This window comes from Dendronephthya gigantea, unplaced genomic scaffold, assembly GCF_004324835.1.
Source record: "Dendronephthya gigantea isolate DGI-Jeju-01 unplaced genomic scaffold, DenGig_1.0 000112F, whole genome shotgun sequence".
Taxonomy (NCBI): Eukaryota; Metazoa; Cnidaria; class Anthozoa; order Malacalcyonacea; family Nephtheidae; genus Dendronephthya; species Dendronephthya gigantea.
In genome coordinates this window covers 522,982-540,670 of record NW_021163122.1, presented here as the reverse complement: position 1 = coordinate 540,670, position 17,689 = coordinate 522,982, and the positions used below count along the sequence as shown (strand labels likewise).

At 37.9% G+C, this 17,689-nt stretch overlaps 1 protein-coding gene across 1 annotated transcript in view; it reads right to left on the bottom strand.

Moving 5' to 3' along the window:
- Positions 1 to 17,689, bottom strand: part of LOC114535194 (von Willebrand factor D and EGF domain-containing protein-like) — a 134,967-nt gene that overhangs the window by 33,456 nt on the left and 83,822 nt on the right. The window contains exons 10-12 of the mRNA XM_028556574.1: positions 16,155 to 16,352; positions 15,436 to 15,641; positions 2,000 to 2,196 (exon numbers count right to left, since the gene is read on the bottom strand). Of these exons, the coding sequence (XP_028412375.1) occupies positions 2,000 to 2,196; positions 15,436 to 15,641; positions 16,155 to 16,352 (601 nt within the window). The remainder of the gene's footprint in view (positions 1 to 1,999; positions 2,197 to 15,435; positions 15,642 to 16,154; positions 16,353 to 17,689) is intronic.

Sequence of the window (17,689 nt, the reverse complement as noted above, 5' to 3'; positions counted from 1 at the left end):
TGATCCTAGAAATATGAGCTAAATCACGGTAACCAGTTTTTGTTTGCGTTTTGGGCAATATTCTAAGGATTAGGCCGCTTTGAGGTATAATATCGAATAATAGCTAAATCGCATGCATTCTAAAGTAAATATCATAGCGAATTTGAAACATATAGAACTAAAAAACATCTATCTACTGAGGACAATGTCCTCTTTTAAATGGTTTAATTTTTATTAAAATCGGCCAAGTATTTGCACAGAAAATGCAAGTTAAAGTGAGCCAACCATTTTTAAAGGTCATCTGATCAGCTGACAAAATGAGGCAATGCTTGGAGGTGTTGTTTACATGACATATTGCCACAATCGTATTAGCAGCATACACAGCATGTAGGTTCAAAGATCAAATCATTACATTTAAAAGATCAAAGGTCGCAACAGCTTTCATTGCTTGGGCAGGTGTAAGACAAATGGCAAAAATTGTGTCAACCAATCAGATGGATGCATCTTGGGGTATACACCGCCAGAAGCATGCTGGGGTCTATCATTGAGTGTTCAAACGAGAAGAATCTTGCGGCACCAGATTAACCGATAATTGTGCAGTCAAAGGTTTATCCACGCGTGGTCAACGCAATTTATGCAATGAAGGGCGTTTGATCGCTCGTCAGGTACACAATGCATATATCTCGGGAATTACAATCTTGCCTAGGATTGTATCATCGTGTCTTTGGCTCCTACCATAGTGCACACTCGCTGGACAATGCTCCTTCGGTAGAAAATTAAAATGCGTATATGACGGTAAGATGCCAACTTCGGTGCGAAATGCAGAAAAAATTAACGAAGCCATTACCGCGTATCACTTGAAAAATCAACGAAGAGGATGGAAAACGGTGTGTGCGGCAAAGCAAACTGGCAATCTTCGCATGAAAAAAGGGAAAACAGCACAGTATTGTTTAAAGGATAATATCGATCGTTCGTCAGAAACCCGCACACATTTGATGAGTGTACATGTTACAATTCATCGAACGCACCTTGGCAGCTGGTACAAACCCTATAAATCTACGGTGGCTTCAATTTTTTTGGCGTCTCCCACTGCGAATTTCTGTGAATTCCAAAGTCCAAGGCTTTTAGTTATGCAAATTAGGTTACCAATCAACGAATTGACACGTTCAACGAAAATTTCTCTAATGTTTTTATTATGTTAAATTGAATTGCGTCCCTAGTTTCCCGAATTTCGCTTTTTGCCACGCTAGTTCACTACCCCGTCTTAGTTCGGTTTTGCGTTTTTCGTCTATGGGGAAATACTGCGTGTATTTGTTGTTTTGATGTGCACCCAAGACTCACCCTCTGGACAATAGGCTCAATGCAATATATTTTATGTAAACATATTCAAATTAATTGTAACAGGTCCGGATTGAGATTATTTCCCCTTCGTATTTCAGGGGATTACCACCCCTTCCACATCTGTTAAGCGATTATCAGTTATCACCCCCTTCCTTACTTCCAGGGGATTAACACCCCTTCTTTGTTTCAGGGGGCTTATTAATCCTTCTTTAATTGCAGCGGATTTTCACTCCTTCTTTACTCCCAGGGGATTATCACTCCAGCTTCACTTATAGGGGATAATTTAATCTCCTTTACTTTCAGCGGATTATCACCCCTTCTTTACTCCCAGGGGATTATCACCCCTTATTTCTAGATTGATTGAACATTGATACAAGAGTAATATTTTCAACACAAATTTCTTTTGAAACTGCGCAGCGTAAGATCGTTTAAACGTGTGTTGCTGCGCAAGTAGATGAGAAGGACTATTATGTAAATCGTAGCACTATATAGAGGGTTTCCAACCAGCGCTTGTAGTTGTTAGAATATTCTTGTAGTTATTGAAAAGTACTACATCGCATATGTGCTTACCATAAACCAAACATGTCAAAATCACATTTCTTCTAATGAGACACGGCAATTGGAAAATGACCTGAAATTTTGTTTAAAAGATGATTCTCTGGTTCAATATTTTTCTTACCTCCATGTAGGTTTTGAAGCTTCGGATTCTGTTCTGGTGGAGAACATTCATTAATTGTTTCCGGACTATTACAAATCACATTGCCTCCATGTCTACAAACACATATATCCTCATTTATGCATTTTTTATACATCTTCTTTTCTTCGGCTTGATTGCCCGTATATGCGAATATATCCTCACTTGATCCAGGTTGAATTCTGATGGGAAAATCAAAATTGAAAATTGCAATAAAGGCTTTTCTGGGTAACGTGACTAATTTATAGAAACCTATAAAATCTTTGGGGAATTTGCCGTAAAACATGCCTTTTAAGTGCTAGAATAGTCTCGTTGGCCCTTCCCGCATCATTGGATAATTCTCTCAGTCTCAAAAATATAATCATATTCTACATAAAAACCGCAGAAATTGAAAAAGATGATTTCTTCACTATGAGCGTTCCTGGTGAATTTCAAATCGATGCTCTTTTCCGTTTGCTATTTAAGGGATTTATGTTTATAATGTCGACGTCAGCATTCTAATGAAACACTGTTTTGAGCAATTTTTCTTGAAATAAGGCGGAAAACGTAGATGTAGTCTTAAAAACTACACATGCAAGTATAGTTTTATATGAAATACGATTTGTAAGCCTATTTTGAAAAATATGTGTCTTATCAGTTCATTCGGGAATTAAAATTCTAACTGAATTCGGCAATCTTAATTAGGCCCTCAACAGGACGGATAAGATGAAATACATGCGTGCATGCAGCAACCCCTCGCTATTTTAAACTAAGTACACAAGATATTTCCTGAGCTAACCCGGTCTCAACGTAAATTATGAAATGACTATGACAAGTCAAATTAATCTATATTATCGAGTATAATTATTATAGCTAATAAGTATTTCTGCCATTCTGTACAAAAAGATGTATACCCAGTGGGCACACGTCGTTTCAACGTTAACGTCGAAATCAGGTCAAAAAGCGCCCGCTCGGGAATAATATATATAAATTATGTATATATAGTTTGCCACGCAGACTTACCAGTTCTATTTCATATAAAGCTAGTTGTAGTTTTTAGGAGTAACCTAGCTAGCAGAATAAATTGTCAAACTCTTCTTTAATCGCAAAGGAATGATCTTGTGAACTTGGTACTCGGCAGGAATACATGAAGTACGTAAGGAAATACAACATAATTATGTTAAACAGCCAATTATACAGGGTGTCCCAAAAAAAACGAAAACTATTGAAATCATTCATTGTTAAAATTGAATGCCGTGTTCACGAATTTCAGCCCGTGGGGATTTAATGCAACTTATAAAATGCTAAATGCTTTGTGTTGCTAGAGGAAGGGGACATGTCGAAGGTCATGGTCCTTGAGATGCACATTTGAATAATGTTATCCATATTTGTAAATTGTAAATATTGTTAATAAATATCATTTTTGCGAACAAGCAAATTTTACAGCATCATATGCATGAATAAAAATGCTTATGGCAACCCCGATTTATACACTTGTGGGCCCAACAGAGTGCTTAGGCATTCAAACTCTAACAATGGCATTGTTATGGGTGATTTCAATAGTTTTCGTTTTTTTTGGGACACCCTGTATAGGTTAGTCTTCATAGGGTTTTAGAATTGGTCATGTGAACGAGCGCGTATAGGAATTTGTATTAAGGCCTTAAAGCATCTTGGGAAATGTGATAGGCTTCACTTGTAGGCGAAGTGGCTGCCGCCATGAGAGCATTTTTTTGTGGGAGAAATTGCTTTCTTGAAGGAAGTTTTTTAAGAGTATTACAGTTTCAATAAAAAATTATCGTTGTATAAGATGTTAAATGATTCTCTTGGTGAAGTATATCGAAATCGAAACAAAAGGAGGAGGTTCGTACAAAAAGGAGAGAAGCGAAGAACGGCCTCGAGTTTACGTTTAAAGAGGAAAGTTTTTTTTAAGGTAAGCAAGATAGCGGTAATTTTTTTGCCCTGCGACGTTATGTTACAATCCAAATCAATCTTATGTTAAAATCAACTTTCTCTATTTTCTACTATTAAATGGCTAATTTGTTAACAAGTACATCAGTCTGATGCTAGTGAATAGTTTTTCAGCTAAGTACCTGGGTTGGGTTATACAGGGTGTATCAAAAAAAAGGTAATCCAACTTTGGTGCGCTATTGTACGTGAACTACTCATTCTATTAACGAATTTTTTTCACATTCCGAAAGGATATGCTTTTAACTATCGAATGACATGTTTTTGATACCAAATGGTGAAAAAATGAGCAAATAGGAGGCTGATAAGAATTGTTAGTCGAAATCGCATATTTTCACCTCTGAGAGTTGGGACTAAAACCATTGATAATTAACTCTCTTTGGGACTTTTGCTTTTGAATAAACTACCTGCATATGCATATTAAGTAGGAATAAGGAGAACATTCCAAGCAATGCGGCATAAAACCAGTGCAAGCTGTGACATGCTCATGATTAATTGTTTTTTTCTTTTGTTATGCACTGCTTTAATTAGGCTCAAAGGTGAAAATATGCGATTGCGACTAACATTTTTTATCAGCCTCGTATGTGCTCACTTTTTCACCATTTGGTATTAAAAACATGTCATCCGATAGTTAAAAGCCTGATCTTTCCGAATGTGAAAACAATTCGCTCATAGACTGAGTAGTTCACGTACAATAGCTTGTTGAAGTTGGATTACCTTTTTTTTGATACACCCTGTATAGTTACCAATCAAAATAGAAATATTAAAGCCCAACATATTGCTTTTAGTAAAGCCATAAAAGACAATTTCCTCAATTTTAGTGTAATAAAAATATATTTGAAAGTAACGTTTCGTCTTAACTTAGGGACTAAGTGATAAATTATATGCAGATTGGATTGTGTAGACTAGTAGACTAGTTATTTATATTTACAAAGTAACAATTTTCAAAGTATCAATTTTCAAGGGTGATTACAAGTGTTCAGTAGCGTAGCCAGCCTGTCGATTTGTCCCGCTATGCTAATATTTTGGTGTTCACTGACTGTGAAAACAATAAATTTCTAAAAACATGAATAATTATAACTCGAAATTTACATAGCGGGACAAAATCGTCAGGCTGGCTACGCCACTGCAATTAAGTGTTACGAGATAGTTGTGACAGTAATTATCGCATGCGCGGAACACGTGAACATTCTATTTTGAGTAATGACGAGAGACGATATAGTTTGGAAAAAGTACAGACGAGAATAAGGTGTCTTTTCTGGAGATTACGAAGAAGAGATGTGCTAGAAAACGAGTTTGTGTATGATTGAAGTATTGACGAATAAAGTATTTAGACGAATTTCTAATAATCAAAATGAAACAGATCAAAGCCAGAGCGTGTGACAGTGTAATTTATTATAATAACACAAGGACAAAGTAAGGACAAACAGTACATGAGAGGACAAGGGACAAAGTCAAAGACGTCATAACACGGTGATAAATACGAAATAAGGACTAGAATAAATCGAGAGGGACTGAGTCGCCTTGAACATTGAGAGAAGGCTTGAGTTTGGTGATGAGGACTCTCATCTATATATCATTAACTCATTAGAGTCAGGTCTCGCATAACTAGGGGGGTCCGGGGGCATGGCCCCCCGGAAAATTTTTGAAACTGGAAGCCCGGAGATGCCATTTCTCGCGATTTGAGCGTACTTTTCCTGATATATTTATTACCGAAATTTTCGGCTTTTCTTAGCAAAGAAGATTTTTCCCGGCTTTAAAATGCGTACTTAAAAAATTTATTATGATTATATATTCTTATCAAATTGATAAATTTGTAAGTTGCAGTAAATTAAAGGTAGTTCTACTTCCAGCAGTCATTGACTAGACTTATATAATGTTAAGGTTATTCATGGGGCATAGTGGTATCATATTTCCCATCGTGAGCATTTCATATTTCACAGTCAAAATTTTAGAGCAAACTCCGTTTCATAAACTCATAGCTATAATAAAACTAGATGGACAAAGCTTAGGAAATGATTCAGGCAAATTTCTAACGACAGTAACGACTTTAGTACTATTTCTATTAGCATACCAGCCTTAAGAAAATATTAATAATAGCGGCTTTAATATAAACACGTGCATTGATCCTAACGCGATGCTATCATTGTATACATATCAAACATGAATATTAATTTAACCATGCAGATTTTCCACTCATAATGCAAATTAACTTTACAAAATCATCACAACGAATAAGATATTAATATATTCACAAAGCTTTGTAATTACCTGACGGGATAATGGTTATAAGAGCGCAATCGCTGGCTTTCGGGTAACTGTAGCTCCGCAAATTGACATGTGTATATCTCGCGATTTATTCCCGTCTTTGAGCAGCAGAAAAATCATTCTCGCATGAATTTTGATATTCGTTAGCTCTTCGACCTTCTCAGCCAAAGAATTTCGCTTATTGAGCCACAGTTCAACTTCTCTAACAGAACGCGCGATGCCACGATAGCCAGATAAACTGCGTATAGACTTAGTTTGCTTGTAATGAGACTTGCGCCTTTTGCGTGGAATGTTGGACATCGTTCAAATAGAGCAATGTAGCTGACTCAGCATCTGACTGTATCAAACTGTATCAGTGATCGCGATTCTGATTGGTTTGATACAGTCGAACGGTCTAAATATAGCTTATACCCCCCCGCAGACTGTATCAAAAATGTTCTATTTTTATCTCAACTGCTACGACGATGTCTTTCTGAGTTATGTTATTGAGTTGAACGAAGAAGCAAACTCCCAAAAAGCGGGCTTGTTAGCAGGTAGAAGTGAACCGTAGGCTGGCGAATGCGAAATGCCAAAAATTGCTCCGTAACCGGCGAAAAAGCGATTTCTAAATGATGTAAAATGATGAAATAAAAGCATTTATAAATATTAATATAGGAATTCTTACAGTCAAAAGATATTATTTTCGGCAAAATCTGACTGTATTATTTGATACAGTTGATATAGTCTAGATCCGCCCCTGAACGAGTCTACATATTCAAATTTGCATGTAATTTATCACTTAGTCTGTCTGAAAATGTCATAAGTTAAGACAAAACGCTACTTTCAAATATATTCTTATTACACTCAAATTGTGGAAATTGTCTTTTATGGCTTTACTATGACTAGAGTATGTTGAGCTTTAATATTTATATTCCGAATACGCTTTCCGCCAGGCACGTCTCTGGCAACAGTATTGAATAATCCAAATAGACTGTGCACTAAGTATACAAACGCTAGGCACAGCTGTAGCCATTAATGGCTTCGCTGGCAAGGCATCGTGAAATATAGGTCTGCATTAGCCTGTACCAAGCTGGGGCCGGTTGTTCGAAAGATGGATAACTTATCCAACGGATAAGTCCTATCCAAGGGATAAATCTGCTATCCAGTGGATAGTTATCCATTGGATAAAAACGCGTTGCACGAAGCGTGGATAGTAAAGTGGATAGCTATCCAATAGATAAGTTAAAATTTACCGGAAGAATACAGGATTATCCTGAAATTTCGTACCACAACGTCAGCTGTTGCTAAGCATTTACAACATTGAATTCATAATCATTACGAATTCTCGAGTATAGTTACTGAATGGAAAAGACTAGACCAAGTGATTTGCTCGAACTTTGCACTTCACATCATAGTGATTTTATTAATTAAATTTTGGATGGATTGGTGGATTTAAACTACCTCCGGACCTTGGATAAATTTATCCCGTAGATAGCGATTTTTATCCGCTGGATAAAGTTATCCAAGCTTCGTGCAATGCAACTCACACGCTGGATAAAACCTATCCGTTGGATAGCGACTTATCCGTTGGATAGCGACTTATCCACCTTTCGAACAACCGGCCCCTGCACATTTTGGAATGGCAATTTCTGTATTCATCACTCAATTCGCGTGCCGCATTTCTGTCGGCAAAGCGTTCATGTATAACACGGCGTGAAATATCAGGTTTAATGCAGGGGCCGGTTGCGCGAAAGATGGATAAATTATCCAAGGGATAAGTCCTATCTAACCGATAAATCAGGGGCCAGTTGTATAAAAGCCGGATAGCGCTATCCACCGGATAGTGATTTTTTTAACCGTTCTAAAAATGCTTGAAAAGCAACAAAATTTCATATTTGGGACCTGCAATTATTAAAGAGGATCCTTGATTTAGGAATACTAAGATTTATTCAAAGTTATAGCAAAAAGGGGCGAATTTAAAGCGATTGAAAAAAATAATTTTCTGCCTTTCATGCAACCCGGCCCCTGCTATCCAGTGGATAGCTATCCACTGGATAAAAACGCGTTGCACGAAGCGTGGGTAGTGGAGTAAATAGCTATCCAATAGATAAGTTAAAAAAACTTACCAGGAGAAAACAGGATTATTCTGAAATTTCGTATCACAACGTCAGCTGTTGCTATAAGCATTTATAACTATGAATTCAGAATCATTACGAATTCTCGAGTAGTTACTGAGTGGAAAAGACATGAACAAGTGATTTGCTCGAACTTTGCACTTCACATAATAGTGATTTTATTAAACACGTTGCAATTTTATTCCTTGACCTTGCGACGTTTTGCCTTTCGCTTCCATAACAAATTTAGTATTCTATTTCTCAATACTCGCATTCTAGCTCAGTTGATTCAGGTATGGAATAAGCGTTAGTCAGCGGGAGAGAAGTGAGTGAAAGACGAACTTCCTACGGTGAGAAGTGCACGAATTTTCCTGGGTGGTTGGTTGGTATTTTGGGTACTTTTGGTTGGTATTTCTTCCTGGGTGGTTGGTACTTTGTTGCTGACTTGAAGATACTGAGCTAAAACCGAGTTGAATCGCCTTCTTATACATGCGGTTCTCCATCCCCAGGCTTATCTTTCATTCAAAACTCCTTATTAGGTGTTTTTTTTCCAAAATAACCTTCGCATATAATTACGAGTATTGAGAATAGCCGGGAATTAGCCAATCAAAACATCAAAATAGGGCATGTTGTAAAACGTGGACTGCACTGGGCTGGACTTGTAAAACATGGACTTGTAAAACATGGACTTGCAAAGCATGGACTTGTAAAACATGGACTTACTTGTAAAACATGGACTTGTAAAACATAGACTGGTAAAACATGGCCTTGTAAAACATGGACTTGTAAAACATGAACCTGTAAAATATGAACTTGCAAAACATAGACTTCTAAAACATGGTCTTCTAAAACATCGCTTTGTAAACATGTCACACCGTCATTTTGCGGGTACTTTTTCGCTAATCCTGGGACTGTAACACCATTTAATGGCAACATTTTATGATTTTATGGGTGTATGATGCAGTGGCATCGCTAGCATCGATTGATCGATAAGTGGGGAAGACATATTCATATATTCATTCATATATTTGAAAACAAATGAATGATGTAAAAGTTACAAGATATTTGTAGTGACAAGATATTTTGTAATAAAGCTCAAACCATCAAAATCTAAGATTTGTGTCCATGTTTTACAAGTCCATGTTTTACAAGTCCATGTTTTACAAGTCCATGTTTTACAAGTCCAAGTTTTACAAGTCCATGTTTTGCAAGTCCATAATTTACAAGTCCAGTCAGTCCACGTTTTACAACATGCCTTAAAATAGTGTTCCTATTCTAAGCGGAAAACAAAATTCGTAGTCTTGTTGTCTATACTTGCATATTGCGTGAATGAAATTACTTATATATTAGCAAGTTTCCTTGGAATAGGTTGAATCTTTCTTTGCATATTCACGTTTTAGAAGCGTATAGTAAATTTACCGCCTGTTATCAATGAGAGGATGTCCAAAAAATCGCCGCTCAGGGGCCGGCTGTTCGAAAGGCGTTTAGCTTAAACGGTGGATAAGCCAAAGTTTAAAAATACTCTCGTACATCTTGTGAATGATTGAACCTGCATCTTATGCATTTAATATGTATTTTCATTGAAAATTAAACTATTTACATCGAAATATTTCAGCTCACTTGTTCAATAAATACATAATCTAGTTTTCCATTTTTTATCTATCCACCGTTTAAGCTAAACGCCCTTTGAACAACCGGCCCCAGGACGGAATGTGTAGGCAACGTGAAAAATAAACATTCGCTGGATTGCACTCGAAAACATTTTTAATAGTGAGTACAATCATTCATGTACATTATAGCTTGTCGAAACACAGTAACAGTAGTATTGCATTTTTGTCCTTTTTTATTGTAAATGTTTACACTGTTATCTTGTATCTTTGAATTTATCCACTGGATAGTGGATTTAAACAGCCTCCGGATCTTGGATAAATTTATCCTGTAGATAGCGATATTTATCCGCTGGATAAAGTTATCAAAGCTTTGTGCAACGCAAATCACACGCTGGATAAAATTTATCCGTTGGATAACGAGTTATCCGTTGGATAGCGACTTATCCACTTCGAACAACCGGCCCCATGCTTTCAGGCAACTTATCGCTTGCTGGACAATATTTAGAAATAGCGAGTATGGGGGAAATAAGCGCAGGTGTACGTTGTCCCTTAGCTGCTCTTGTTGACGATGTGCTAGTGCTTCATCGAAAATGAGATAATGAGTTTCATCTTCATCAAGTTGTGCCGGAGATAAACTCTGAAAAGGATTCCCTGTTTAATGGCACCCTTCTGAATGGTGTGATACACCAAACCACTACACAGAAGATGCCGCCAAGAAAATAGTATTTTTGCGTCCCTTTTGTCCGCACAATGGGCGATATGCTCGCTCTCCCACGGGAGCCCGCCCTTGAAATCTGGCTGTCCAGATATTGAAACCACATTCCTCGATGAAGACAGGATGACGAATAATGTGTAATAGACAATTTGGTTCGGAACGAGGACGGTCGCTACATCTGAATACCTGCAAGAAAAAACATGCTACTGGTGGAGTACGTCAACATGATGGAGAAACGTCGACCGCAGGTAATTCTAGTGTCATCAACCCAGCAAGTATAACCATTTTTCAAAAAAGCCGGTCACCTTGTGTTTGGGGCAACCACACAAATGACAATCTAAAGCAAGTTGTTTCCGCTGCCTACGAGGAGATTGTGTTTTGGCGCAATAATCTGTTCATGTTACCAAGTGGAGCTGCTGGAAAGTCTTATGTCAGAGAAGTGGGGAGACTGATCAGTGCTTGGAACAGTAACTCGGAGAACTTACACGACGTTTTCTTAAAACTCGTTATGATCATGCCTGCTCTTCTCTGGCAAAAACCAAGTTTCAAATCGAGATCCAAAGACCATGTGCCATGCTTGTCGCAGCACATGCATGGCGTTATGGGAGCAAGGGGATTTTGATGAGCTGCTTCGGGAATGCAGGACCATCCAATCAACGCTGATTGCTTCTAGGAAGGTCTCCATTGAACAACTTTCCAAGACCTTCGCTAGTCTAATCCTCCGTGATAAAGTGAATGCAGCCCTGCGTTTGTTGGATGAGCAATCTTCTGGTGGCGTTCTACCACTGAATGACGTTGTGTATAAGGACCTTCAGCAAAAACATCCAGCTGCACAACCCGAGGATTCTTCGGTCATGTTTGATGGTGAGATACCCTTTATTGATCCAGTATTGTTTGCCAACATTGATGAAACAGCCATATCGAAGGCAGCATTGAGAACGCATGGTGCTGCTGGTCCTTCTGGTCTTGATGCACTTGGCTGGCGGCATATTTTAGTGTCTCGCAATTATAGGGACGCTGGAAGTGATCTGCGATCCGCGATTGCGTTCATGGAAAGAACACTTGCAACACGGAAGGTTGATATTGAACCAGATCAGACCACAAGTTTGGAGGCGTTTTTGGCGTGTCGCCTAATACCACTGGATAAGAACCCAGGTGTTTGTCCCATCGGAATTGGTGAAGTGCTTCGTAGGATCATCGGGAAGTCAATTATCTCTGCCAATCATGCCTTAAATCATGGAAAGTGCAGGTGCGGTTCAGCTTGGGGCTGGGCAAACAGCTGGCTGTGAGGCAGCAGTTCATGCCATGTCAGAAATCTTTGCAGGAGATGAGGCGGATGCTGTGTTATTGGTGGATGCTACAACCGCATTCAACTCAATTAACTGGAGAATCATGTTGCATAACATTCAGTACATTTGCCCTGCCATGGCAATTTACACCTTCAACTGTTATGTCACAGCATCAAGATTGTTTGTCAAAGGAGGGAAAGAAATTACTTCTGAAGAAGGTACCATACAGGGTGATCCATTAGCCATGCCGCTGTATGCTGTTGCCATTACACCCTTGCTGATGTTGATTAAATCTGATGAAGCTAGTTATGTTCGACATGTTGCCTTTGCCGATGACCTTAGTGGTGGTAGACTTGCTGGTAGACTTGCTTATTTGCGTTCCTGGTGGAAGAACATTGCTATTTATGGTCCCCGTCTTGGTTACTATCCGCGTGCTGACAAATCCTGGTTGATTGTGAAGCCGCACTGGAGCAGACTGCCAAAGAGATGTTCGCTGGAACTGGTGTTCGTATAACAACTGAAGGACGTCAGTACCTTGGAGGATATCTTGGCTCTGAAGATGGGAAAGATAAGTACATTTCGTATTTAGTTAGTAAATGGTGTCAGCAACTCCACGTTTTAAGTGAAATTGCTAAATTTGAGCCTCAAGCTGCATATGCTGCATTTGTATCAGGGTTTTGGCACAGATTTACTTACCATATACGCACTGTTTCAGGTATCAAGACTGCGATGCGAGTGGAAAATGATTCCATCAGCCTGAACCGTAGTGTTTCCATCCATGAGAGGAAGTTACTGTCATTGCCGACGAGAATGGGGGGACTTGGAATACCTATCCTCTCCGACCTGTGCGATGAAGAAAATGAGAACTCAAAGACCATCTGTCAAAATCTCTCAAGCAAGATCATCCATCAGAATGATGACGCTCCAGCAAATGAAAATGGAACATCCATCTACGATTTGCGCCGTGAGATAATTAATCATCGACATGCCCAAAACAAGCTGGTGTTGCAGAACTTGAGATCAAGTATGAGTGAAGAGCAAATTCGAGCAAATGATCTAGCCCAGTTGAAGGGATCCTCAGCTTGGTTGACAGCACTGTCACTTGCAATCTATATAGTTCTATAGTTCTTTGACGCAATCTATATGCGTTATCGTTGGCCATTGAAGCGCCTTCCATCCTTCTGCGCTTGTGGAAAATCTTTCACCGTGGACCATGCCTTGTCGTGCCTGAAAGGAGGTTTTATTCATCGACGACATGACGAAATCCGTGACCGTCTCGCTTCTGCCATAGACGACGTGGCCTATGACGTTTCTACTGAACCTGCTCTTGCTCCTTTCACTGGCGAAGTACTTCCATCAAGTGCTAATTCCGCCGACGACGCCAGAGTGGACATAGCTGCGAGAGGTTTCTGGCAGAGATGTGAAAAAGCATTTTTTGATGTCAGGGTGTTTAATCCTGACGCTTCGACACATCGACGCCAGACTCTTACCAGCTCGTTTAATGGTTGCCACCCATACAAACATTGCGCGTACAACACTAAACTTTTGACAAAAAAAATCTCCCAAAAAAACAAATCTTATTAATTCAATTGTTGCAAAGCCACAATTTAGCAGAATATGTATCCAGTGTTTCATGTAACTAAACAAACTCGACAAATTTAATGTATATAAATTGCGTCGCAAATTTCGGAAAAACAGACAGTAAAAATAAATAAAAACACACTATTTTGCGACGCATTTTTCGCAAAAATGAAACAATTCCTTTGTAAACAAACAACGTCTAGACGTACCTTGACTATTGATGTGTGGCGTAGGTCATATTTGCCGATAAAAAGAGAAAAAAATATGTTACATAAAAAAATATAGGTGAAAATTTGAAAAAATCTCAGTCAAAAACATAAGGAAATCAATCATACTTACGTAAATATTCGCCATCCGTGACATCAGATTTTTCAACAAGGTTTCAGCCATTTTAAAAACATCAAAAACGCGAAAAAAGGAACGGGGAATCAAGGAACGGGGAACCAAGAACGGGGAATCAAGGAACAGGGAAATATGAACGGGGAACCGGGAATGAGAATCTCATGAGTCTTTAAAACGAGGAATGAAAATGTCCGGAATCTATAAAATACGGAATGCGAATCTCCAGAATCTTTAACACCCGGAGTGAGAATCTCCGGAATCTTTAAAGCCTGGAACGAGAATCTCCGGAATCTTTAAAATCGGGAATGAGAAACAATGTGATGGTCATGCATGTCCGTGAAAAACGTTAGATTTATCAAATCTAATATAAGTAATATTGCTATTGAGAGTAGCCTGAGTGAGGTGCTACCAGTGTAACCAGATTTAATTTATACATTTTTTCTACTGGAGCCAGTCAGGTGCCCCATCTGATTTTAATCATGACACATTTAGACCAGGAGAGTCCCTGCCACTGCTGAATTGAAATTTTCTATGCTCATCAAGTGCAATTCATACTTGTTGTACCTTAACACAATGGAGTAGATACTGAAAACCAGGGGATGTGTATATGTGCAATGTGTTTAAGTGCAACAAGTATGAACTGCACTTGATGAGCATGCCATAGAAAATTTCCAGGCAGCAGTACGTAGCTAGGGACCAATGAAATTCTGCACATGATATTGCACTGAAAGCAAAATAATCATTTCAGTATTTCGATGAAACCGGGTTCGCAATCTTTGGAACTCGACCAGTTTCGTAAGGGAGATGGATTTGGTGTGGTGTGCCTTAGGAGAGTAAAATGCCTTAAAAATATTTTTTTATATTTTCCGTATATATATTCTGCCATTCGGAAAGGTAACATTATTATTTCTATATTATGAAAAATTGATAGCTGGAGCTAGTCAAATGATGCATGGAGTAGGTGATTCCAAAATTCCAGAATTCCAGAATAAGGTTTTTTTGCAGATTGTTGATGATATCTGACATAGTGGATAGTGGATCTGCGGAGTTGCTGTACCACTTAAATATGGTTACGACATGCTCAATTTGTCCATTCTCTTTGTTTGCTTTACTTTTATTTCCACATACAACATATGTTTATGGCATATTTGTTCTCAAATATAAAATTAATACTGTTTGGTCTTTTTTTCATATCAAATAAATAATATTTATCAAAATATAATTAAGAAATTAGCTTTTTCGCGAACTTCCAATAACTGACAAAGAGGGAAAAAACGCGAGATTTGTTCTCAACTTTCATCTCTGACGAAGTATTCGCGCCTCATTTTAATTAATTACGTTTAGTTAATATTTAGACTTATAGATTTATCAATTCAACAACTTTGAAACAAATGCGGGCAAAAAGTATAAATGCAAAATAAAAGTTAGGAAGTGAATTCAGTGAAAAAGGGGACTATATGTTTTGAAATAAAAAACAAAGTTGCCTTTTGGGTTTTGTTAGAGTTCACTGTACTTATCAGACGAAGCAATATATGTGTGTTATAAGAATTTAGACCCGAATTGTAAATTGGTAATTTACCTGTGTGTCTCAGCAAATTCCGACATAGTTAACCCTTCGAAGTCGTCATTTAGGTCTCCATTATAGTTTCCACACAGTCCTTCGCTATGCCTATGCTTGTCCTCAGGACTCTTCACGTAAGAGTAAGGTTCAGGAGCCTTTATTATTATATCAAAAGACCGCCATCTTCGTTTAATAGTGACGGTGATTCCAGAAGGCATGTGCACCTTGAAATCAATTAAAAAACTATATTGGTTAAACTATACAATTTTAAGCGCACAATTTACTCACTAGTGCGTCATTGAATCTTTGTAGGTCCTGTTACACAATGCAATTTTTCTAACAACTTACACTGCCACGCATGCTGCTTTTATGGATGTAAATTAGTGAAATATCGCTTAATTTGCGTTGAAGAATATATTAACACTAAAGTCTACAGATTAAACCAAAATACCGTTTTCGGACACACGTCCGTGCTAGTATGACTGGTATTGAGCGAAGCGATAGAGCTTACTTTCGCAAGAAAAATTCACAATTGTGCACTCTAAACACCTGTTACAAAGTTATTGTTTCCGCATGCAAACATAACTGGGCACCACATAGCGCCAGCATGTGTTACATTTGACACAGCTACATACCAATACATATAGCTATTATTGCGCGTCCAATCCAGCATGTAGGGCAAACTACCATTTACCACTATGGCCATATATACCCTGATCGAATATATCTAAACTTACGATTATGTCTTCACCTATAGTAAATTTTTCTGATGTTCTTTCAACATAAAAACCATTTTTCGCCATATCTGGATGGTGTGAAAATCGTATTCTAGGCAGAGCTTGATGACGACTTGAACACAATTCCACAATTTTAAAATAATATCCTTCTTTAATAGCGACACCACAGTTGCAACAGGTATCTAATCTTGCTTGTACCTATAATAGAAGAAGGCACTTGCTTAATGATTTAATGGTCTTAATTTCGGGTGAAAGCCATGCACAACACAAATCCAAGCAAAGGTTATTTTTCCATCGACTGTTCCTGGCTTGAATTTGAAGTGTGTATAATTTCACTCGAAATTAAGACAATTTAAATATCTAGAATTTACGTGCATCCAGTGAAGTTCCACATCACTTATTCCCGGCATTACCATCATATGCACATTAACCACGCTTGCTCTTGGCAGCTAAATATGTAGCCCAGTGGCAAGAGCATTGCACCGGCATCACAAAAGCGTAGGTCGATGCCTGCTGGTAGACTGATAGGCCGGAAGACCGCTGTTCCAGGCTTGAATTTGAAGTGTGTATAATTTCACTCGTAATTAAGACCATTTGAATGTCCATATATTTGTTTAAGTTTGTAAAACATGACAGATCCGTTTTCTCAATAAACCACCTTTTGCTCACTAATTGTCACCTCAGGACCGGTGAATACTTTTGAGACTTCGTTTCAGTTTTTATTCAGCGATATATTCACCTCGCCTTCGGCGAATAATTGTTAAATATATTCTAACAGTCACAAATTTACCATAAATATGACGCTATTACCGTTTGTATTAATAGCAATGGCGATCTAATATGGTGATTTTATGACCGATTCACGGATTTTACTTAAAACAAGACTTTATTTCGGTTATGTTTCCTTAAAGAAAAATGGAAAAGTTCAAAAAATTCTATTATATTATATATTTTAAAAAATTATATTATATTATAAATTAATTAATTAATATATTTGGCGTAACCAAACTTGTTTTCAAGTAGAATTTCAACCATATTGAATCGCCATTTTTACCATAACATCGGTAATGACGTCATTATTATTATGATGCTCTAAAGAATGTGAATATTATTAACTTTCAAGACTATGTATAATAAAAAGATAAAAGAATGTTGTTACGTTCGCCAATGAGAACGAACAAAAAATGAGAATAGGTGGGGCATTTTTAAACTTTTAGTGAACTATAGTAGTTTAAACTTAACAAAGAAGATCAATATTATCCTACTTCTTAATAATAACTTATCTGGTCTGAGTAATACGTATATTTCGATAGGTTCACTGATAACATAAAAAGCGAAGAGCTTTGTAGTTGGAAACCTATGTTGATGTCGTCAGCTTAAATTAACATCGTCATGTGTATAATGGCTATATTGATTTAGCCTTCTTGTTTCTCTTTAGTATTTCTTTTCACAGTGATGTGATTTAGCCTTCTTACTTCTCTTAATTTTGGGTCGGTTTAAAAGGCCCTGGGATCGGCCAGCCGGTTCTGACTTCT